The sequence below is a fragment of the Epinephelus fuscoguttatus genome, linkage group LG1 (genome assembly GCF_011397635.1).
Source record: "Epinephelus fuscoguttatus linkage group LG1, E.fuscoguttatus.final_Chr_v1".
In the NCBI taxonomy this organism is placed as follows: Eukaryota; Metazoa; Chordata; class Actinopteri; order Perciformes; family Serranidae; genus Epinephelus; species Epinephelus fuscoguttatus.
The window spans coordinates 20,361,323-20,386,901 of record NC_064752.1 but is presented as its reverse complement, the minus strand read 5'-3'; the positions used below and the strand labels follow the sequence as shown (position 1 = coordinate 20,386,901).

General features: G+C 41.3%; 1 protein-coding gene across 4 annotated transcripts in view; it reads left to right on the top strand.

Annotated features, from left to right (window-relative positions):
- Nucleotides 1-25,579, top strand: part of itga7 (integrin, alpha 7) — a 52,019-nt gene that overhangs the window by 5,603 nt on the left and 20,837 nt on the right. For 2 of the 4 annotated variants that reach the window (XR_007449720.1, XM_049582222.1), the window contains exons 2-5: nt 17,092-17,219; nt 17,925-18,004; nt 18,232-18,487; nt 20,442-20,573. Coding sequence is in view for 3 of the 4 variants with exons in the window: in XM_049582222.1 (XP_049438179.1) it covers nt 17,092-17,219; nt 17,925-18,004; nt 18,232-18,487; nt 20,442-20,573 (596 nt within the window). In the remaining variant the exon portion in view is untranslated. Of the gene's footprint in view, nt 1-17,091; nt 17,220-17,924; nt 18,005-18,231; nt 18,488-20,441; nt 20,574-21,306; nt 21,415-25,579 lie in introns of all 4 variants that reach the window. The other 2 variants (XM_049582227.1, XM_049582232.1) reach the window with 2 other exon arrangements.

Here is a 25,579-nt window from a genome sequence, read left to right as displayed (position 1 = left end):
ATCTTACTTTAGCCAACTTTTAATCTTTTCTCCAACTGGGAATGTTGTTGGGCTATTAGCAGTGGTAGAAGAATTGCAACAGTGAAAACAGTGGTGTAGTGGAGGAGATACGCAGTTTACAGTATATCCACCTAAAAGCCGAAAAACCAATGGAATATATAGGAGAGTATACCCACTGCATCCTCAGTAACCTTCCCATCTACCAAGTATTACACCTACCTCATCAACTGCCACTACACCACTGACTAAAAATGTTTCTTTCTGAAGTAAAATGACAGTAAAAGTCCTGCATTCAAATTTGGACTTAAACCGAAGAGTGAAAGAGGGACGTTGTAAGCGCAAAAAAACTTTAGGGTCTAATATAATACTGGATATCTGAATAAATAATAACACATCATATTTTAATTGTTATATTTTGTGTGTAATATATGAATCTGCAGTGTAACCAGCAACTAGTACAGTGTTTTTTTCTGAAGTAGAAGTAGAGAGTAAGTAAGGATTATACGGTTGAGTTGCATTTTTTTAAGCACTTTGGAGGCCTTTTGTATGTTATTTCTGGGCACAATGAGTTAGAATAAGTCAAATATTTCATATCTAATCATCATAATAAATTAATAGCTGTTTGGAGCCCTTTTAGTTTGGAGGCCTGAGGCAGTTGTCTACCTTTCCTAATGTCATGGTAAAGTTTGCCCCTTGAGTTTTCCCATGAATCAGTGTATTCTGTGAGTAGCAGTGACTTGGATGTTTGACACACCTACGTCATGGCAGGTGATGGAGAGAATTGCTCAGGATCCAACCAAAGTGTCAAGTATGACGTTGTTTGTTTTAGCCATTTTCGAGAAAGCTGCAAGCAGCAATACCACAGGCCAAGCCATTGGACTGCTCCGAACAGGCGTACTTTGAACAGACACTGCACTAGCTTCTTCAAAGGCAGGATCATAGAACATTGTGGAACAGACATTCAGCTTCAGATACAGCTGGCAGGTTGATAATGAATGTCTTTTTGTTCCGTTTTACAGTTTCTCTTCAGTACAGGCTTGTGCCGGCCCCAAATCCTACAGCTTCTTTTCAGTATGGCAGCAAAGGTCAACCCCATGTGACAAGATGATCTCATACTGACGAACGTGCTGAAATGAGATCCTGTTCAGAGACATGCTGGGAGGAAGTAAAAGTATGCCACACTCAATCTGGCTTCTGTAAAGTTTCTATACCATCTCTCTTGGTTGCTGTTGTCCTGAAGGCCCCCAAGCTGAACTTAGGGGGCTTCTTCTCCTGCTGCTGCTGATGCCAGACAGGGGATGAGGTGAGAGGGTATTTCAGTCTGAGTTATGTGTGCGTCTGCTATTTATAAAGCTATGAGAGGTGCTTCCGCTAATAGTTCACTGCCTGGTGAGGACAGGAAGCCCCTGAGCTTTATCCCACCACTGCCAATCTCCCTGAATCCAGCTACTGCTTCTTGTTATACTACAATAAGTCTGCAAAACAGCATGTAAAAGAAAATATGTCAGAGTCGTCTTACGATATAATACATCTTGAGGATATTTAAAGACAAAGTCGTAATGGCAAGTGTTGATAGTGGTTTTGAACGGCCTTAAAGGCGAAGTGAAAAGCCTGACATCATAGCAGCAGTGTTGCCAACTTGGCGACTTTCTTGCTAGATTTAGCAACTTTTTAGACCCTCTTAGCAACTTTGTTTCTGAAACGCAACAAGCAACAAATTTAGTGACTTTTCAGACCATCAGGGGAAAAGTGAGAGTTGTAATATTGTAATTTGTTCCCATGCATGGTGCTCAGAGTACTCGATGTCCATGGCTCCTCCACCATCAATGCGGGGACTCTCCACTTCTCTCCTCTTGCACCAGGTGTGGGACAGGCAGGAGGAGAGGAGGTGCTGCTTGCCACGGGAGTTCTGTTGTACTGAGTCTCTGTAGTTAAAATGGGCGCTCTCACTATCTGGTTTCAAAGCTTGAGAACATGGTTGACTTCAGTTTTTATGAGAAGTTTTAATGCTTCCGTTAATGATGTGTGATGATTTCACTATCAATATGCACATGAGCACATGACATCATCTGATGACTTTGGGTGACTTTGGAGCTAGTGCTAGCTACTGTCATTGGAAAACACTGGCAACACTGCAACCTGCAAGACATTCATTGTGTGGCACTCGGTTGTGTGACAGAAATAGTTGTGTCAAGAATGATAAAAGCTGGAGAGAGAGAGGTTCAAACCCGGACTGTTGTTAAGTTACAGTTATGGACCAATTCCAAAGTCAGAAATGTCTGAGACACGTCTGAAATAGCGTCCTGTCATCTTAAGAATTTACAGTACTTAGGCACAGTGTTGCCTTGAGCTAAATGCTTACTTCAGGATGCCATTGAGCTTACAATGCTTTTTTTTAACAATTGCTAATGCTTACAAGGTTAAATGTTTACCACAATCAGAATTTTAGTTTCGCGCATGAGCATGGCAACAGTTGCGAATTAGCACTAGAACAAAATAAAGGTGAGGCTGGTGGGAATGTCAGTGGTTTTCCAAAGCACTGGAACAGTTTATGTTTGACCTGATGATGATGATTGATAAAAAGTTTTGGCATCATCAGAGTTATTACAGCTCATGCTGTTGGGACTCTGCGAACGTGTGTACCAAATTTAATGGAAATCCGTCCAATAGTTGTTGACATTTTGCTCAATACGAAAAAAAAACTTCATAGTAGTGCTAGAGGAAAAGTCATGGGATCATCAAACTCATTTGTCTTCATCCTCTGGGGACCACGAATGTCTGGCAATGCACCCAATAGTTGTTTAGAGATTTCACTCTGGACCAAAGTGGTGGAGTGATAGTCCCTTACTGCCATTCCTAATAAAAACCCGATGCTGCACTGCTGATAGTCTAAATTCAGAAACAGCTGATTCTGCAAGCTTTTAATGTCATACATCAATATACTTAGAGCAAACCCATGACAGCATGATATAGCATAATGTGTTCTGCATATATAAATGTTTAGCTCACTGCCAAAGGTTTGTAAATCACAGTGTATCCAACAAGTATGCTGGAACGCTTCAAGACTTACAGTTTCATGTCACTTCTTTATATTGATTTCAGCCTCTTGATTTAAAGCAAAGGTCTTTTCTATTTTAGAGTGCTTTGACAAAGGTGGGGGAAGGCAGGTCTGATGTAAGCCACAAATCATGTGTGATGGATCTCTATCTGGCCTCGAAAGACATCTATTGTGCCTACACTAGCTCACCCTTCCTTTTGTGTTTGGTTTTTAATCAAAGCAGTAATTCTCTTTCTGGATATACCTTTTATTGGAAAATGGTAACGCTGCATCCTGTCAGTTTGTTTGTGGATGTAGCATATTCACACACTGACAAGATTATTAGAGTGTGATTTATCTGAGTGTCGAGCTGTTGATGTCAGTAGACGTAGAGTTGGCTGTGTTGCATTGCTGTCAGAGGGAAAGTAGAAAGTCTCAGGTTGCAGTGAGGTTCATGTTTACCAAGGAGCTGCTTTGGTGCCTTTCTGAAGAGAGCCTCAGCTCCAGTGGGGCCGCAGGTAGCCAAAATAATCCCAGACACATAATCTAAGAATCTAAAAGAGCTATCTGAAGCTGAACAAATCCTCTTATTGAACTAGAGGCTTGATTAACACAGCTTAAAAAACAGGAGTGGAGCGTGGAAGTGATGTTTGGATGACCTCCAGAAGGTTACAGAGATTGCAAGAGAAGTCAACTGCAAAAGATAAGAAACTCCGTAGTCACAGGAGGTGACATTTATTTGTGTGATAGTTTGACATTTTCGGAAGTGTGCTTATTTGCTTTCACAATCTGAGTACACTTGACACCAAAGTCCAGTTTGTTTGATTAATGTGAGCACTGTGTAACATTCACAGGAACAGTACACTGAAGTGTGCCTGACTCCACTTGAAAAGGATGTCTTGAGTATAATTCATGTGCGCTCCTGTACGGTACGCATCAGATGTAAACACTAGCTGTACCAAAAGTTATGAAATATTTACAATTTAACACTGCTGCCTCTATATCAGACGGCAGTGTAGCCCGCCGCAGACAGACCCAGATTCACTGCGACCTTCTACCTGTAGTCGGAGCTCCGGTGGGACGCGACAAGCCTTGCCCAGAGCGCCAAACAGAGCTTTGCCTCGCTGCTCTATCAGCCCCTGCTGACCACAGTCTCTGGGGCAGCAGCGTCTGTCTGCAGCGCCCTTTTCTACAATGTAGCACAACAAAAATGTCACGTAGATGATGACGCATATGTAATTGGGTCCGGAACAACATAATATGAAAGCTAAGTGGAGAGGGGGCAATCGCATGATATGAATCTATCTTACCTAATATGAAAACGCCCTAAAATGTAAAGATTGACACTGACCTTCATGTCGGTGTGCTAAACACAAAGGTGAAGCCAGCAGCAGGTTAGCTTAGCTTAGCATAAAGACTGGAAACAGGTGGGAACAGCTAGCCTGGCTCTGTCTAAAGAAAACAAAATCTACCTACCTGCACCTCTAAAACATTGGTAAAATAAACTGAGGTATGGCAAGACACTTTTTCTGGGAGGTTAGAGGCGCTGGTAGGTGGGGTTTTTTCTGTTGCACAAAGCCAGGCTAGCTGTTTCCACCTGTTTCCAGTCTTTGTGCTAAGCTAAGCTAACAGGCTGCAGCTTTATATTTACTGTACAGATGCGAGAGTGGTATCCATCTTCTCTCTGCAAGAAAGCTAGTATTTACCAAAATGTTAAACTAGTCCTTTGAGTCTTTTTTAAAGGTAGGGTCTGGAGGATTTTCCAGTTGCTGTTTGTAAACACACATTCAAATTTGGCCCCTCCTATCAGGCTCAACTGCACGCTGTCCCTACCCCTCCCGGCAGTTGGGTGTTACACAAAATGATTCAAAGCTCAATCCTCACACTACATCAAGCCATATATTAGCTAAACGTAAAGTTATTTGCATCGGTTGATAGTCGGAATTAGACTCCACAACAAACTACGTAGGAATTACAGTTGTTGTAATGGAAAAGTTGATAAATTAGCAAACTAGCACAAGCTAACCGGCCTGTATTTGGGATTTACCTGTCCAACAGAAAGCAGGCCAACTCTGCGTCGTTGTACATCCCGAGCCTCTCCTTCAGTGTGTGAATATCGGGGTGAAAGCCACCCCAATATTCACACGAGTTTTGGCTCGTGCTTTATCGGCTCGGCGTTTTGCCTCACTCACATTTAATTTCCTTTTCTTCGTGGGTATGTCTGTATCCGCCATTGGTAACACCTCCGCCGGAGCCTGGAGGTACGGAAGAAGGCTTCACAGAAGAGATTCAGGCAAGGTTCGTGCTGGTGCACGCTCGGGCACGGCACCTGCGCTCTCTCATTGGCTGGGGAAATCTCCGCCCAGAAGCGGTCCGAGCTCACAAAAACATCAAAATACAGTTAAAGGGCAGGTCTGCAAACAGAGTCACCACCACACATGAGAGGAAGCCCAAAGGTGATGATTAAGCAGGATTTCATTTGTATATGTCTATATTTTGTTTTATTTGAAAATCCTCCAGATCCTACCTTTAAGGTTGCCAAGTTATTTTGCTTTTCAGATGTGTTTGGCTTTTGCCTCCATGAGTCAAACACAATGCCCGCTGCACCTTTCAGTACCATTCCTTTTGTTTAATACACATATAAATGTGTGTAAATGGGGCCCAGCATAACTGCCTTGCACATTCATAACACAATGAAGAATTTCTTGGGGTTCATTTGCATTACAATAGCCAAATAAAAGCTTCTTTTTCAGCCTCAGCTTAAGAGTTGAGAATGAACCTTCCCCCTTTTTACCTCCCTAATTCAATTCATGATTTTTCTCCTGCTCCCTCTCCCTTGTTGCTAAATCTTCCAAAGGCCATTCACAAGACAGCCTCGTAAATGTAGGAGCTCACGCTGTTGCAGTGCGTATTTATAGGAGAGATCAGAAGGAGCAAAGGGTATATAGCATGGGCTTTACAGTCCAGCGTGCACATACACACACACACACATACAATTAATACTCTTTACTAGCTCCCACTTACTCTCTGTCTATTTAACATTCTCCCATTCCTCCGCGCTGGGCTGCCCGGACAAAAGCTCGGTGGGAAGCAGCACTGCCTGGCAGAGAGCTTTCAGGAATATTACTCTGCGGACCACGTGCTCAGTGGAGGGAGAGGGACAATCTGCAGAGTCAGGGAGGAAACATACAAGTTAGATCTGATGAAGGTGCAGCTATAGGGATAAGATGTTGGCAGTGTAGGAGGAGCAGGAGCTGATTCTGCATCTGCACTTCAGAGGTAGTTGGCAGATAAAGTCTTGAGAGGGTTTCTGGCATTTTGCATTATCAGAATAAATAATTATTGTCTTTGGTGATACAGTAATGAGTTATGTTTGTGTTCTATATTAGCGTTTAAAGCATTACCTTGAGTTGACTATGAATATGGTATGATCTGAATAATGTGGGGGAGGGTCTGAGGGTCTGATGGGGACGGGAGCTGTGGGAATGAATAAATCATGGAAGTCCTCCCCTTTGATTAAATATGTGTGTGTGTGTGTGCGTGTGTGTGTGTCTCCATTTGGGTCCGCTCTTGTAAAGACGCAGTTTAATCAATCAGCTGATGCCCGCTCTGTTGGGAACTGATACACAACTGAGATCGGAAAGAAGCTGTGAAAGGCAGACAGGAACAGGAAATTACAAAGGATGTGGAGGCTTTTTGTTTGTATTTATTCAAGGAGATTAGCTGATTGATTATGCAGGAAAGTCTTCGGATACAAATGGTCAAATAACTCTGACAATAAAATATTCTTTATGTAGATGACCTTATCACTGTCACTTATCTTTTCTAATTTCCTCTAACAGTTGTTGGTTGAAGAGGTCCATGGATCTTAGCATGCGTCATCACTGTTAGTACTGCGTGTCAGGTTTAAGAGAATTTCTAAATTAATCCGTGTAGAATCTATCATATATATAACCATCTCAAAGTTTTCACAAGTTCCAACTTAAGGTCACAAGTCAGATATTTCTTGAGACTGTTGCTTGTACTTTTGTATTGTTGAGTACTTTTGCACAAAATGCAAAGACTACAAGGAGAAAAACTAACATACATTTTTTAGAAGTGAGGCCAATCTATATGAGCTTTCAAACCTTGAATCAATCTATTCACCAATCATGTTACACCTATGAGGATTACACCTATAAGGGCAACACAGAGGCTCCGTAGTCTGAACCAAGATGGCAGACATTTAAGTCAGCACATACCAGATCCACTCCTTCTGTTCTTACCTTTCACAATAAAAGCTCTAGATATATACAATATGTAACTGTTAACCAGAGGGAATACAAATTTGCTCAGAGCATTGTGCCAAAAGGAGACTTAATAAAACAGCTTACAGTAGCTTAGGCTATACAACTACTTACCTCAGACAGACTGCCAGTCACTGCAGTGGGTCAATAGGATCCCAGATGTCACAATTTGTATCACTGCCGGTATGAATAGTTTCGCTGCAGAATATTCACATGCAAGTATTATGCATTTTCGTGTTGTTCATTCGTCACGCTCCCAGTGTGTAAAGGTGTTTAAACACAAACTATAGTTTTTAAGTAGACACGCCTGTAACCGCCAGATGTAACTGTTGCATAGCTAATGTTAACTCAACAGATGAAATGTTAGTTTGCTAATAAATGACTTGCTTAGTTTGAATTTGCATAAGATGCGATAGAATATGACCTGACAAAATGCTGCTAAACTATGATGCAAACTGAGGGGATTACATTTCACAAAAATGAAACAAATCTATGAAATATTAAAATTTTACGATGCAGTATTGTTGGTTACTGTTTGAAACATGCTTGTCTGTGAAAGTGAAAGTAAAAGCAAACCTCAGATTAACTCTTGTTTGGCGTTTCGGCTAGCTATATTTCGGTGCTGTGTCTCTTGGATGCCTGCTGCTTACAGTCTGGCACCTGATTGCTTCCTTTTTATACACACCCAGAACATCTGGAACACAGGAAATGAGAAATAAGAGTCAGAGGGCAGAGTCTCTGCAGAAAAATATACCACCACACACTTCTAATGGGTCGTAAGTGATCATTGAGAGACATGTTTTTGTTAAAACCTACATAGTATACCTTTAAGATTAAATTTAAATGCTAGATACACTAAATTACTTTACTGGTTGGATTAGCATCATTTTTTATTTTATACTATATTAAATCTGACACACACATTTCTCACGTATCAAAATCAAACAAACATCCCAATATTTACAATGGATTTGCAGTCAAGTTTAATAGAAAGGCCCCACATCACATTTTTATGTCAGTGATATGAAAAGAAAGCTGAACAGGAGCCGATATGACTAGAATGGCAAAGCAGCAATTAGTAGCCACTCTCTTCAATCTTTATTTTGTAATTAGGTGGAAAATGAATCTCTAGCAGTTATTCTCCTCTCTTTGTTCTCTTTGTTTTTCTTTCTTCCATGTGTCTAGCCTTATCACACATTCACACACACAGAACATGATTAGTGTCCTCCTCGATAAGACATGCAGGTCAGGTGACCTGGAAACTCTACACTGATCACAGGTGTGACTTATTGAATATGTTTGTCTGTCCGAGTCATAGACCCACTTCAATCATGCTGCTTGTCCCAACTCTCCCCTAAAAAGATAGATGGATGGACAGAATGGGAAAGAAAGAGCAATTAGACCAGAGGCAAAGTATGAGACACAGACAGAGTGTATCTAGATAGACAGATCAATAGATGGATGAATGGATAAGGGGAGGAGAAGAAAAGGAGGAGATAAGAAGGAACAAGGGGAGGGATGGTGTAAGGGGTTGCATCCTCTTTACACTGTGGACCTGAGGGCCAATCATTGCCCCATCTATGCCTGGAAATGACTGTTCACTTATTGATCAGCAGAGGGGCAGGTGGTGAGCTCAGGGGTTGTTAAAGATGCATGTGGCGTGAGTATGGGGTTACCATTGTCCTCTGAAAGCATCGTGTTTGTACCCTTCTACCTCCTGAAGTATACTCTGATCATTGGATAGTTCAAAGGGTTTTTTGTATATATTTTTCGTTTTGTTTTAAATTGATAAAACTGCCCTTGTAATGTCCTTGAACAAATCGTCAAAGCAGGAAGTTGAGTCATGTCCGCGGGCAGTGAACCGCAATATCCCAAAGGGGTGTTTGCATGGCCTGGCAGCTGTTTCTGTCTCTCTTTTTGCCCTTTATTGTGCATTACCCAACCCCTTTTCCTACTCTGCCCAGAGTGGAAGAGAGTTGAGATGTTAAAAATGTGATGATTCACAGCGCGGTCACCTCATTCTCAGCTGTCATTTTCTCATTAGCAAAACCGAAAGAGGAGAAACTGGAGTCAGGTGTGAAAGCAGGCATTTTAGCTCTTTTAGTCACAGCCGACGACGTCGGGCAGGCTGCAGTCAGTGTGCTGATCCATAGTTTACACAGTTGCTGCACAGCCTTTTGTTGTCTGGTGTGTATCTGCACATGTGTGTGTTTATGAACAAATATCCAGATCCATTGGTACACTTGTGCCTCTATTAACGTCTGCATGCTTGCACATGTTTTCCTTTGCGTGTATATGTGCGTGTGTGTGTTTGTGTGTCCAGGTCAGAGGTTGCAGTCTTGCCTCAGGATAACAGAAGGCCTAAAGAGCCCCTGGCCCCCATGCTGATCCTGTAGAGCCACTGTCTATAGAGCAACAGCCTCACGCTGCTCTCCAACGGACAGATGTCAAAGGGTGTGAGCAGACGGATTAGGAGGGCTCTACTGAAATGGTCCTGAAACTAATATTGGAAATGTTTGGGGTGTATTTGATTCAACATTTTACAAGCTTTACTAGCCTTTAAAGGCCCACGCCTGGAAAATTCCAGGGAAGGGATGGGTTTTTAAAAAAAGTTTGTAAATTTAAGTGTGAATAAGCCTCTGCCCCCTCAAGCACATTGTTGGGATGATGTGCTCAGTCACATGGAGGCCCTCTACAAACTGAGCCTGTGTGGCCATCTCGTTAACGTCTGAACTGCTTCCCAGTCTTTTGTCTCCCTCTCACATCATTTATCTTTTATTTTCCTCCCTTGTGTGTCCAAGTGAGAGTCAGTACTTTCTATAAACAAACAAATGAGAGCTTCAGGGATTCATCCGGGATTGCAAATTACCATTTTTGCAGATGTTTGTGTGTCTTGTTTGAATGTGTATCGGTGTGTTTATGTGTAGGCATGCTGCTATTGCAGGGTGTTTTCAGTGACAAAGAAAAAGCAGCCTCAGTTTTTAGCTTTACTGCCAGTAGGCTTTTGAGTATATCGAATTGATCTGAAAAGGTTTTTAGCAGCACAAGAGTTTGGGGATTTTGTCAGCCCCATGAGGAGCATCCTGCCATAGAACATGGAAATCAACTACATGGGATTTTACAAGCTGTGAATGTATTATGAGTGCTGGATTTAATTATGTGTTAAGATGGTGAGTCATCAATAAGATGAGACTGACCAATCCTTCTGGGTGTAGCAGTTCTTCTTTTTGTTTGTTTACTTGATATTTGGAGGGAAGGATACTGGTGTGATTATTGGTTACATGTGTAATGCATTGTTGTCCAGTCTGTCTCCCACTCTCTGTCTGCCTGTATGGGAAGATGAACGCAGGGATGTGACTCCTGAGCATGGGGGAGGATGGGATTGTGTGTGTATGCATGTGTATGGGGTTTAGATGGGGGAGGGGTGGACAGGATGGTGGAGAGTGTTGGGGTCACTGCACATGCTCCCTTCAGTGGATACATGGGTATGAGTGTAGTGAGGGTCCTGCGTGTGATCGTCTTAAGTGATGATTGGCTAGAAAAACAAAAACAGAGATGATTTGTATGACAGCGGAGGGTGGGGTTAGAAATCACTTTCAAGGATGTTGTGTAATACACTGTTACTGTTTTGGCGACAGCAGCTGACAAATCAATTATTTTATACTTTATTCATGAGTCCTAGATGCAATCAAAACCACACAAATGTAAAAATACAGCATACGCTGCTTCAAAAATATTTCAAATGCTTTGTCTGGCCAAAGAAGCACTTTTGCTTTTGATCTGGACATTATGATAATAAACAATATTTCTTCATTTAACCAGGGAAGAGCTTTACTGACATTAAATGTCTCTTTGCCAAGACAGCAGCAATACATAGGACAAAAACCATAAAGGTTTTTGTCTGAGATATCCAAAGAAGGACTATTGAGAAAAATGGTAAAAAGGAGCAGACCTAAAACTGAACCCTGGGGTACACCCTAGCTCACACTGAGATACCTTGATTTGAAATCTTGCGTTAAACTATTAATTGGTGTTACTCTCTTGATTGAACAAAAAGTGACAGCTTAATGCGTCAGTATCGGAATTAGAAACACTTTGTTGATCCCTGGAGGAAAATTGTGATTCGTTACACTCACTCCAATGTAAAGAATAATGTAAAAAATAGAGAATTTTAAGAATATCAAAATAAGAAGCATGTAAATATAAAGTAAATAAAATAAAAATAAAATGAAAAAAGTGCATTATGCTGCAATGTTGAACACTAGAAAATAAAAAAACAAGAATATATATATGTATAATGTGAGTCAGTAAAGTATATAAAAAAGATAGTAATATGTGCATTGTGCGTTATTACATTATATAAACTATTGTTTTAAGTTTCAGAATATATATATTCAGAAATATAAAAATATTTATTGTGCAACAATGAGTGATTGGCTGGGTGGTCTTCTTAATCACCAATTCAGTATCCTACTAACTTGTGATGGGTATAGTATGATGTCTGTATTTGTTATCAGTACATGCATTCATGCTTAAACTATTTGTTTGATTGTATTCTATATTTTTTAGCTAATAGTGCCATGGATATGTGGACAGCCATGTAATCAGCCTAATGCCTACCAAACCCTAGAAGACTTGAAAAAGACTTTGAAAAGACTAAAAAGCCTGACACACTCTCACATCAGAAGTTTTTAGTCACTGACTATGGATTTTAAAAAGACTGGGGAACTTTACGATATGTCAAGACAACAAAAAGACTGATTTGAGACAGCCTGACTGAGTTTTATGACCACCTTGCACCAAATGGTCAAGATCATGGTTTTACGGTAGGTAAAACTCTCGTGTTTTTCTTTTGACAATTGCTCTGCAATGGTGAAATGGCTGGAAAAGTGGTTTGGTGTCAGGCCGACATTTGCTGTACTTTTTGCCTGGTGCTAATTAACAAATGTTAGCACGCTAACACGCTAAACTAAGGTGGTGTACATGGTAAACCACCAACTTAGCATTGTCATTTTGCGTACGTTAGCATGCAGGTGTTAGCATTTCGCTGTAAGCACTGCTGTTAGAACCTGATGGAGCCACTGACTGTAACTGTGTATGCCTGTAGACTCTTATAGTCTTGTTTTATCAGTTTGTCGGGGGTCACTAATGCAGGCGGGGCCCAGGTGTACTATCTAATCTGTGTTTAGAACCTCGCAATGTAAATCACACACACACACATACACACACACACACACACACACACACACACACACACACACACACACACACACTTCAGCCATACTGGTGCCAGGTCTGTGGTGTCTGACTTCATGTGGGTATTTCACCGTCACCGTCACACTCAGCTCCCTGATATCTCCAATCCAGACTCACAACCACTCATATTACATACACACATACTCCATGTCAAATGTGGGTTTACTGAAAGATGAGCTTGGCCATGGAGATCATGATCGTGCTGACTCAATCCTGAACAATGAAGCGAACTGAGAGGCGGGTAAGGGGCAAACAAATGAAGGCATTACTCAGCCGTGACATTTTATCTGTGTCAAATTTGGGACATGTGTGCCTGTCAGTATGTTGGGCATTATTCAGCATTGACTAACTCAGTCACTTAACTTCATACAAACAGATTCACACAGAAAATATTCAGGGCTCTGATGATTGTTGAAGACACAAACAAAATGTCCTTGTTTTCGGAGATTATTAAGTTTTTCACACAAAGATGCCTTTTATAGACAAAGACTGGGGGCAATGGATGGTATTAAAAAGGCTGGTTATTATTTTCACTTCTTATGAATCGATTAATTGTTTGAAAAAATGTTAGAAAACAGTGAAAAATGCCCATCATAACTTCTGAAAGCCCACAGTGAGATCTTCAGATGTCTTATTTTGTCTAACCAATAGTCCACCCAATGCCCAAATATATTCAATTCACTTCTATGACTATGACTACATCAACTTAAGTTAGACAAACACTGATTTTATATGACATGTGGTGAAAGATGGCCGGGGCTCCTAATCGTATTGTTTTAAAGCTGCATAATTTATATCTTTTGAGGTGTTTTCACTCTGCGTAATAATTTAAATCTGTCAGACTTGCTGAATATAATGTTTAGGCACATGGACAGGCTGGGAGCCATCCAACTCTCTTCTCCAAATACTGGCGGTATAACAGCTTAACAGACCGCCCACCTTACACCCTGACACCTGCCTGTGTGTATGCACATGTGGGGGGAAGATTTGTATCACCTCAACTCCTAAACACAAACCAGAGCTCCCCAGGAATGTCGAGCTATAAGAGGGATCGGATCTTATCAGGTTTTTTCAGTGATATGTTCTTCCTTTTAAATCCCTTTTGTTTAACATGAGTTTGCGTTAGCTTAACACCCTCTGGTCAGGGTTCTCTTTGGACCACCGGTGATGTGTAGCAGTCGTTATTTCACATGAGGTGTCTGGTGTTGGGTGTTCTTACTCATTAAGGTGAGGGGAATCAGCCCTGAGGCAACGCACGGCTGCACCTCGACAGAAGTACTTGTCAGGGAAGAGGAGAAAATAGAAAGTAGAGCTGTCAGGCAGTCTGGGTGGTATCAGTGGTAGTTTCTGTGTCAGTGTGTGTTAGGATGAAAGTGAGGACTGCAGTTTTTTCTTACACTTGAAAGAGAAAAGATGTTGAGTCTGGGTGGCAGCTATTGTTATGGTGTAAAATGAGTAAGATGTCGTGATGTGCAGCAGACTGGTTCACCTTGTTTGAGCCACTTTCCCATCACCTTCAAACTATCTGAACTGTATCAAGCTGCAATGTCCAGTACAAGAGTAAACTGGTATGATGCAGCACAGTAGCCACAGGGAAATGTTGGCATTGAATGTTTCTGCAAACCAAGAATATGTTACATTTGAAGTTTTATACGTATAATATCAATGTTTATAAAGTGACGTAATATAGAGGCTGACTTTTAGGTGTGACCTAGGTGAGATGACTGCAGACCACTGTTCAAAACCCTCAACAAAAAAGGTTGTGATTTAGTGAGTCATTGCTGTGTTCCCAGTGGCTTTTTAGGCAACAAACGGGTTTTGTTTTTTGTTACCCAGACATCACTACTTGCCCTAAAGCAATTGCTTTTTACAGAGATGTTGCTGTTTCGCCTTCTGGGATAGTGTCCTTGAAAAGCGGTCATTTTTTACCCAGACATCGCTGCTTCTCCTGCAAGCACAGTGGCCCAAAAAGCTGTTTTTTTTTTTACACAGACATTGCTGCCTTTCCTCCTAGGATAGTGGCCCGAAAAGTGTTTTCTTTTTTTTGAGACATTGCTTCTTTTCCTGCTGCAATTTTGGCCTGAAAAGCGGTTGTGTTTTTTTAATATTGCTACTTTTCCTGCCGGTATAGTGGCCCGAAAAGCTGTTGTGTTTTACAGAGATATTGCCGCTTTACCTGCCATGATTGTGACCCTAAAACAGTTGTTTTTTGGAGAGACATTGCTGTTTCTTCCTCTGGGATAGTGACCCAAAAAGTAGTGTTTTCTAGCGAGACATTACAGCTTTTCCTCCTGGGATAGTGTCCTTGAAAAGCAATTGTTTTTACCCAGACATTGCTGTTTTCCTGTCAGGAAAGTGGCCCAAAAAGCACTTGTTTTTTCACCAAGACACTGCTGCTTTTCCTCCTGGGATAGTGGCCCAAAAAGCAGTTGTGTTTTTTAAAAATTGCTACTTTCTCTGCTGGCATTGTGGCCCTGTTGCTGTTACCTCCTTTGAGATAGTGACCCAAAAGGTAGTGTTTTCTAGTGAGACATTACTGCTTTTCTCCTGGGAAAGTGTCCTTGAAAAGCAGTTGTTTTTACCCAGACATCACTGCTTTTCCTTCTAGGATAGTGCCCCGCAAAGCATTTGCTTTTTTCCGAGACATTGCTTTTTACCTGCTGCGATTGTGGCCCAAAAAGCAGTCGTGTTTTTACTGAGACATTGCTGCTTTTCTTGTTGGCAAAGTGGCCCAAAAAGCTAACTTTTTTTAAATAAAACATCGCTTTTCCTGCAAGGATTGTGCTCACCTGACTGCATATTTTAAGCCAAAACAAGATTTTTTTCCCTCACCATAACCAAGTGTTATTATTGCCTAAACCTAACCTAACCCACACATGAACCACAGCATTGTTTAAACATAGATATACAATGTATAGGCTAATGTGTAAATGTAATGTATCCGTAGTGTGATTGGATTGGGTGAGTTGCTGCTGTTGTGGCTAGCTGATGAGTGTCTGTGTCTGTTTCTCTGTTTGTCTATGTGTAGCCCATGCAGTGCTATCAGCTTGCTACACTGTATTTATAGGCAAAATACTTCCCAGCCACAGAGATAACTCTAATTTAAGTGTGTACATAACAAGGTAGATATGAAGGCGGGGGGGCTGGTGGGAACTTTTTACAGAGGTTGCAGCTTGTTTTTCCTCATACATCATTGTTATAATTATAGTCTGTATAAGCAGAAGGCACATTGTGACTGCTATTGTTGTGGCACCCAGTTTAAGGTTGATCCCTCTCACTTTTTCCCCCACCTTACAATCTGCTCTTTATTCTCTCTCCTCGGCCTGTGTTTCCCCACGTCTCGCTCCCATGCATATGCCATGGCTGACAGTGTTGGGTGGAATGTGGCTCAACGCTCGGTTTTTAAATAGCATCCTAGCTTGAATCAGCCGCTCCTAATAAGGCAGAGGGGCAGTGACACTGGCCCCAAAATATCAGCAACCACCTCACTGAGAATAAAACTTTTCCTTGCCTTGATAATAAAAGATGATCCGTGATAAGATAAGGTATGCAAACGAGATACAGTACACGCAGGCGCCACAGGGCTGTTTTCAGTCAACTTACAGGCAAGATAACATGTTTAACTGCGGGTGGTCTCAGCTGGATTTGAATAGTTTGGGCTGCAGGTTTTTTCTGCTTCACACTAATGGTGGCTCGAGTCAGCTGAGGCTAAAGTGTGAAATTTGCCACCTGTCATGTGAAATAATAGTGTTAGTAAAAGCCTGTAAAGGCATACATCAACCACAAAATGACCATTTGTATACCAGTTACTCACCTCGTGTAACTACACTGAAGGAAGAATCCAAAAAAGGCAAACATTCTTGATGAACCGGAGTAAAAGGGGGCCGGGTTTAACAATCCGTTTCATCCGCTTCAACATCCATTTCTGAATTTTCATTTAACTCCTGCAGTATAATCTACGTCTGATTTATCCAGTTGATGCTCAGTACTTCCCACACAAGTGCATTTTCACTACAAACTTGGAATTTCAAACAGTTCACATGACCAGTTTCACACATGGACGAGGAGTGCACCTCAGCAACTCAGTGGAATGCACAAGCAGAGTTCAAATACACATAAATACAGTACTGAGCATATAAGTGGATATATGAGACTTGGATTATACTGCACAAGCTGTGTGAGAGTTTGTAAACGGATGCTTTGATATAGTTTTACAGTTGTTAAACATGTTCCCCCCTTTACTCCAATTTATCAAGAGTTTTCTATGTTTTTGGATTCATTGTTCACATGTGAGAAAAACAAAGTTTTCTTCACAAATTCAATGTCCCATGGGGTGAGTATAGAGTGTGGGTATCAATGTACTTACACACATACTTAGCTATATACAATGTAATTAGTAAAACTAAGACTCACATGACGTGCTTAGTGTCTGTCATGAGCCTGTGACACACTCCTCTGTGATATCAGAAATCAGTCTTTGCTAAGTTAATGTTCCTCTTGATGTTTCTTCAGGATCCTCGTGGGGGCACCGCAGGCAGCGGGGCAGGGCCTGTTGCGGGGGAGCCGGCCAGGAGCCTTGTTCAGGTGTCCAATCACGCCAGAGGAGTACGACTGTGAGAGGGTGGATATTGATGGAGAAGGTGAGGAAAGCAGAGTTGAAATGATGAGTCAGTTAATTGATTAGCAGCGACAATTTGCTGCTAATTTAATCAGCCACAACTGTGATAATCAACTAACTGTTTAAATTATTTTTTAAGCTAAATACCAAAATATTGATCAGTTTCAGCATCTCAAAATGTTACTAGTTGACTGAATACTTTAAATATTGAGTATTTTGTTTTTTAACTGTTGATCAGATAAACATGTCAATTTAGGCTACAAAAAAATGGTGATGGGCATTTTGTATTAATTTCTGACTTTTATTGCCCAAAAAATGAGTGAGTTGATTGAGAAAATAATTGGCAGATTGAAAGAAAATGGAAACTCCTTGCATTTTCTTTTCTTTAATTCCCACAGAGATTATCCTCAACATCTTCCATCTCTGACTGTAGTTATCAGAATAAGCCTCTCGAGATTCATTTGGTTACTTTAAGATGACGTGATTATGAATGCTGTCATACCATTTTATTCAAAAACCTCTCACTAATGTTGCCATAAAAATCCACTTACTCTCAATTTGACTTATTTAGTAATTTGCACTGCATTAGAGAGAAGTTGGCTCTAATTTGAGCTTGAAGAACTCCACTGAATAACAAAGTGCTGTTTGCTTGCTGTGGCTCAGATCATAATTGGTTTACAATATGGAAACTGTTATGTTTGCCATTTCCTCCTGTGTTTTCCTTCAGTGAGTCTGGACAGAGAGAGCAAAGACAACCAGTGGCTGGGAGTCACTGTCAAGAGTCAGGGGATTGGAGGGAAGGTGGTGGTAAGTACAGACCACATCCTGTAAATGCATCAGCGTAGGAAGCTTTAGGTCTGTCTTGTGTTTAATGTTGTTCTGCCTCTGACCCAATGATTTGTCAACATATAAGGCACATTTTGCCCCAACTTTTACACCTATATGTATAAGAATGAAGACCAGTTTTCATATCTTAATAAGCATGGTAAATCCTATGAATTAATACTCTGATGCCGTTTCCTGTCCCTCACCAGACCTGCGCTCACCTGTACGAGCTCAGGCAACGCGTGAGTCAACCCTCAGAGACCCGTGACCCCATTGGACGCTGCTATGTCCTCAGTGAGGACCTGACAGAGCGAGACGACCTGGATGGAGGGGAGTGGAAGTTCTGCGAGGGCCGGCCACAGGGACACGAGCAGTTTGGCTTCTGCCAGCAGGGACTGTCTGTCAGTTTCACTCCAGACAACAACTTCATTCTGTTTGGGGCTCCAGGAACTTACAACTGGAAAGGTAAGGTGTCTGACTGACCTGCAGAAAGCTGGGTCACGAAAACAAGGCAGTTACACGGATGAAAGATTTTTGTACCACTGTGGTGTTGCAGTTTTTAAAGCTGCATTCATTATTTTTAGGGCAGTAGGTGGCAGCAATAGGGATCTTTGGTAAAAGCAAGTCTTATTGTTGTACTAACTAATGTGAGCTACAGACGAGAGCCAACCCATGTACAGTAAACTATCTCATTAAAACAGGACAATTAACAGGACTGTTGGAGATTCAAAAAATAAACTGATTTATAAACCAATCTCGTGATTGGACGCAGACATTATGCAGCACAGCAGCATGCACTTAATCACAGAAAGCATTGGGATTTATCTGGTGCAGTAATCAATCACTGCATTGATTTCTTTTGTCTGCCACATGAGATCAATGCTCATCTTAATTTATACAATTCATGTTCTAAAACATTAAAATATGACGCTAGATGTGAGTGATATTTCTGATATTACTGAATGTTATTCCACAAAGCCTGATGTTAGACTGTTTCCACTGTGTACACCATGAACATGTATTTCAGTTGATAGAAAGTGTTTGATGTGTGTGAGTGTGTGAGTGTCGGTCTTTCCCAGATTTATATTATAGACAAAATCTAAGCAATTCTTTGGAGAGTATGCGTAATATATAGAGTCAATTTTTGAGTGTGCTGTTGATGGACACTACTCACTCACACAATGCAAAAAAAGAAACGGAGGAGCTACTTATCGGCAAAAAAAAGTAGGTCAACTGTGAATGGTGGTGAGACACCTCCAGAAAAAAGCTATGAAAAACAACAGAAAATTGATAATATCTTCAGAAAAACACTTTGCTATTTGTTTGTTTAATTTTGTCTTCACAAAGTCCGATGCGTCATGTGTATTGTATCATTTCCTGTTAGTATAAAATTGTAACATATATTGATTTAATTGTGCTGCTAAAATGACTTAGCACATACTGTATAGAATTAGTAAGTTGTATAAATTTAGGATGTGCCATGTGTGGATGGGCATTTTGAAGTATTTCCATATTCGAGTACATGCATTATACCATTATAAAGTACTCGAGTACTTGCAAAAAACAAAAAACAAAACATGATGTAAAATAAGGTCTAAATAGAACGCCCAAGTGAAAATCTGGTAGAAGTTTGGGTTTGTCAACGTTTATGCGATGCACAGACTACAGAGATTAGCTGTGATGCACAGCTTTATTGGTAGATACCTTACTGCACATTCATTTCTTTACCTTACTCGTACGTCAGGTCACCATTCTGCCTGTAACATTAGATCAAATGTCTGACTGAAAACGCTGAATGTTATCTGCGGCTGTGCAGATCTGTCATTTTTGCTGGTGATGTTTTTATGCACCAGTTAAAGGTGGAAATGTCTTTATCTATGTAAAGAAATTATAAGACGTAATAACATTACAAGAATGAGCTCAAATTTAATGAGAATAAAGATGACATATTTCCTTGGTGCCTAGTCTGCTGTGCATTGTTATTCAGACTGTCCAACAGATGCAGAACCCTTCTTGGGACTCTCTGGTTGAGGCAGACGTTTAATGGCTTTGTGCTGCTCTTCATCAGGGTAGACATGGAAAACGGAAACTAACTGAAAACACACAATAAACACACAAATGTCAACTTCACTGCCTCTGATAAAGTGCAGCTCACAGTTTCTCTCAGCTTTTCAGTGGGAAGCACATGCAGCGACACACTATACACAGGATGCATACATTGACTAGACACTGGCCAACAACAGTGTTACTACTAGGGACAATTCAGTTGTTGCTGGGCATTGGAAGGAACATGTCCCTACCCGATACTAGCATTGAACCCTAAGGTGTGCATGTATGTAAATGAGTGTAAATGAGTGTATTCTGATGTCTGCTGTGTGTGCTTGTTGCTTTGCTGTGCCCTCACCTGTTTCCATTCCAGGTGAGATGCGCGTCCAGCTCCTAAACCAGACTCTGCTCGATCTCGGTTTCTATGACGACGGGCCCTACGAGGTGGCAGATCAGAAACAACTTAATGCCCAGCTCATCCCTGTGCCCTCCCACAGTTACCTGGGTAGGATCTGCCCTCCCTGCTCACTGCTGCCTGCGCACAGGAGAGAAAGAGAGGGCCAGTGGAGGAGGGCGACACCAGGGCTCAGACTGCCAAAACCACAGGAGCTGGTTACAGTAGCAGCTGCCAAACTGCCTCAAACTGGTCATACCCCTGTGGATTATTCCTGGATGAGCCTATCTATGTGTGACTCACTCACAGGGCTCTGAATGTGACTCCACCTCATTCTTTTTTAACACTTTACCATGTGAATGTGGGTGGACATGTGAAAAATGTCCAGAGCTAACTGTGGCCTGACATGAATTCTTATGATGCCAGTGCTTCTCCCCTACTTGGACGAACAAGTGAAATATTTAGCACAAAAAAAATCAACCCAACAACCATGACGTTATCCGCATTCCATCCACCGCCCTCCTCTAAAAACAAAGTACAGCAAAACATGTCAAAACTCAAAGAGGGTGGTACAGGATCCAGTCAGGGTGCAGTCTGAGCCTGAAACGTCGTCTCTCCACCAGGTGCCCAGTGGTTTTGCAGGACTGCTGCAGCGCCACCAAGACAAAACACCAATCAATCACAGCCTGTCTCACCTGCACCTCCCTCTCCCCTTCTTTTTCCTCTCTTTTCACTGTTCCTCTCCCTTCCCTCACCATTTCACCACCCCATCACTCCCCTCCTACACTTGTCCCTCTGTCCCTCTTCCTCTTTCTGTCTTTCTTTTTCCTGTCTTGGGCCATAGGGCTCTTGTTCATGGCTAGCCCCATTGAAGATGCACTGCTGTACAAAACTCTGGAGCCCTCCAGCCGGCCCACAGCGTTTGAGGATGTAGCTCATAATAGCTACTTAGGTTTGTAGGCGTGAGGTGTTTTTGTTTGGATCGGACTGGGCTTGTAGTGGAAGTAGTCCTATACCCTCTTCGTCTGTCTTCGTCTTAATCCTTTCTGCTAATTCCAGATAGATTTTAGTGTGTAATGTTATCTACTATGTGGGACCATATCACCTGTACTGTTATAAAGAGACAGCCATCCAAAACTCAAAATTTTCTGTTAAACTATAGTTCAATTTGATAAGATTTTTTGTTCTGATTATTTTTCACTTTCTGTTCACTTAGTTGCTGATTTGACAGTGACAGTGAGATGGTTGTCTCTCTGAGTAGCAGCGGGGTGTTTGTCTGTTCTGTCTGTAGATATCTGTCGTCTGTAGTGTGTTGAGTCAGTCTGCATGTGTGTGTCGGTACGAAGCTTTCCGGGTGGTGGTTTTCTCGTAGTTTTAATATGGTTTAACTAACAAACCAACAAAGAATCTACAGCCACGTTAGCAGCTCGTAGGCACGGTGGTGCTTTGAGCTAAATGCTAACATCAGCATGCAGACATGCTCACAATGCTAACATGCTGATGTTTAGCAGGTATAAAATTTACCCTGTTCACCATCTTAGTATAGCGTGTTTGCATGCTAACAGTTAATTAGCTCTAAACTCAGTGTAAAGGTGAGGCTGATGGGAATGTCATTTCTTATCCAGGTTTGGTCGTTATCCAAAGTATTGGATGTTAAGGGGACAGTTCAACCCCAAATCTAATACATATTTTCCCACTTACCTGTAGTGCTGTTAGAGTTGTCGAGTGTTGGAGAGAAATCATGACTTGGTTACTCAAGATAATCCACAGACGTTGTGAGCAGTTTCGTGTAGGAACTATTTTCGTTCTACTGAACTACACTTGCCATTGTATCACCATGCAGAAGGACATGTGCATCTACTGCTAGCTCATCTAGCGCCACTGAGCTAGCTAACATTACAGCTCAGCCAAGGAGGATGCCATTAATGTTTACCTATTGTGCTACCAAGGGCATAGGACTCTCATCCATGGGGCGCCCAGTAGCTCAGTGGTCGGGGCGATGTCCCATGTACAAAGGCATTGTCCTTGCCACAGCGGCCATGGGTTTAATTCCAGCCTGCAGCCATTTGCTGCATGTCACCCCCCTAGTTCTATTATATTGGGCAGAAGGTAGACATCTCTACAGCCGAAATCTCCAACACTCTGCAACTCACACCAAGACAATTTAGATTGATAAATTGCATTAGGGACAAGAGAAAAAAATATGTCCTTTGATTTATGGGTGAACTGTACCTTTAAAATTGTGACCTGGTAATGGGGCTAGATGAAAAGTTTAGGGATTACCAATGGTATTACCGTTTATCCTGTGGGGATCAAGAATGTGTTCACCAAATTTTATGGAAATCAATAATAGTTCAGTCAGGACCACATCAGTCAAAGAAACTTTATTTCCAATGTAGTATTAGATTTGGCAGTATGGCTCTATTCTGGGACCTCTCTGCCCCTCATCAGGCCTATGCCAGCCTAAGGCAGAGGGAGCTCACCCCTCTGCCCTTCCATGTGCATACAAGGACAGCCTGAGGCAGATAGAGCAAACTGTCTTGCCCTTTCATGCATCTACAAGGAAAGCTTAGGGTAGGGAGAGCAGCAGCAGAGACCCCCCAGAGAACTGAACAGAGGTAGCATCAATGACAAACAGAAATGACATTGATAAGTCAGACACAAAAGGAGGAGCTGGGGTGGAGCAGGTTGCAAAGTGGCTTGCAGAGGAAGCGGCAACAGTAGGCAGGCCAGAGCAGTTTAAACAGGGCGCCCTGAATGAGATTCGCCAGTTGGTTGCCTAGAAAGGAATCATGTGATCTATCAGCTGACTCCCTTCCATCAATCAATCAGCTGCTCCATCAGTTGATTGGGCTGTTTGAGATCAGCTGATGTGAGCTGAGCTTGACATTGTGTTGTGCCTGACCTAACACTATGCTCAATTTGTTGAAACATTTTTGTTTGAATCGTCTGAGAACCATGAATGTCTGCACAGAGTTGTGTTCCAGTACATCTGGATCATTGAAGATTTTGACCTGCTGGAAAAGTCAGCAGATTGCAGTGTCAGTAGGATATATCCTCTGGGGACAATGAATGTCTGTAAAACATTTCATGGCGGTCCATCAAACAGTTGTTGAGATATTTCAGTGGTGGACTGAAGTTTGTATTTGATTTGTTATGAATCTCTTGGTATCCAGTGTCCATGTGTAATGGCTCATCGCCTGCTCAACACGACCTGTTTATTGTTATTGTTCCAGTTATTGCTTCTCACCAAGTGTGTGGATCTGCCATAAATCTCTTTATTCACATACCTGCAAGCCTGCCTACCCTCCCGCTCTCCACATTGAGCCGTCTCCTTGACAACACTAATTCCCACATGACCTTTTAGCCTTCATTTATAACTCACATGCTTCCATTGATCCTAACCAGATGATGTGCTACACCTTTGCATGCTTACTAAAATGATAGAGACAGTGTTGTAGCTATTTCTGATTATATTCATCATTAACTCCAAAATACCAAAGGATTCTTTTTGGTTATATACATACATTAAATTCTAAGGAGCAGCATGTTGTTGAATAAAAGCATACGTCCATTTTACCTGCACCAAGGCCAAATCAAATCCAGTCAGAGAGAATGGAAGGAATCTCTTTATTGCAGTCAAAGCCAGGTTTCTATAGGGCTTGATCCACGTGGAACAACCTTTGTGGTCCAGGTTTTCATTAAAAAAAAATACTGCCTGTTCATGTATTTTTTTCATATACTGCTCAGGTTAAAACAGCATTTATGCTCACCATCTTTAGTCTTGACTTTATCTTGCTTTATGTGTCAAAAATGAAAGAAAATGGCAATAAAAAGCTATCAGTTTTTCTTTATTTTAGTTCTAATTGGTGGCAGTTTTGGTAAAATTCAACTTACAAATCTAGTTGATGGGATAAAACAGAAAAAAAAGTAATAGAGTAAATAAAAGAGTAAAGTTGCAATATGCCTTTCCAAAAACATGCATTTCAATTATATCAAACTATTGCCACCATACTTTAAGCATAAAAATGTATGGGAATCCAAGCTTGATGAAGATAAAGAATAAAATGTGGAGTGAAATATATAATCAGGTTAACAACATCAGTTGTGAATAAAAGTGAAGGTAACGTGTAACTGCACACTGGTTTAGGATGCACCTGTCCCACTAGAACGAACAAACAGAGTAAAGCAAGTATATGACATTGAAAAAAATACCTCAAGATTATATGTTATACAATTTATTTTTTTTTTTTTAAAAAGTGACACCCTCTTATTTCAAATAATTTCTCAGGCCATATGAAATCGAGTGGAACCAAACAGTGAAGCTTGAGGTTCAGCTTGATTGTTACTATACAGCACAGGTATGCCCAACATGGCAGCCTCCTCAATGCTACACACACAGAAAATGTATTAACAGGTCAGATATTTTGAATTTGAGCAGACTAAAACAACACAATAGGCATTAAAATAGAACTAAGGAGAATATAAAAAGAAGTACTGAAGAAGAAATAACCATTTACGGCCTAGAGACCATCTTGTGATAGGATCATTACAGCCATGACACAGTGATCTGTGAATTTGTCTGACAATTTCAGCACTGGCCCTTACTGACAAAAGGTCCCGAATCTTATTTCTCCAGTTAGACATCTTTATTAGCGTCTTCATGTAAATGAACCTTCTTCCCCACCCTCAGATGTTCATATTCTTCCAGTTTCCAGATGGAAACATCATTAACATGGTCACTTGCTTGCTGTGAATTCTACAGATAATTACCTGCTCTGTTCACACATGGGCTTAATCAAACATTACAAGGACTTTGTACCAGGGAGCTGGCAGGATAAAATCTGTTTAATGTCCAGTCCAACAGTGGACATTTGTGTTACAGCTCCTCTGGGTGAAGTCCAGATAAGTTCAGGGCTGCAGAGCAGGTGTGAAAAGGGCTATAAACACCTGGCAAAGTACTCAAAACCACAATAGGTTTTTCCAGGACCATATTTTGCCCTGATGACACACACACAGATTCACAAGGTGAGAACAATACCAGCCGCTGTGACATTTTTGCAGCTGGTAAAAATAGATACAGTATCACTGCAATATGTAACTGGTGCAAGAACTTG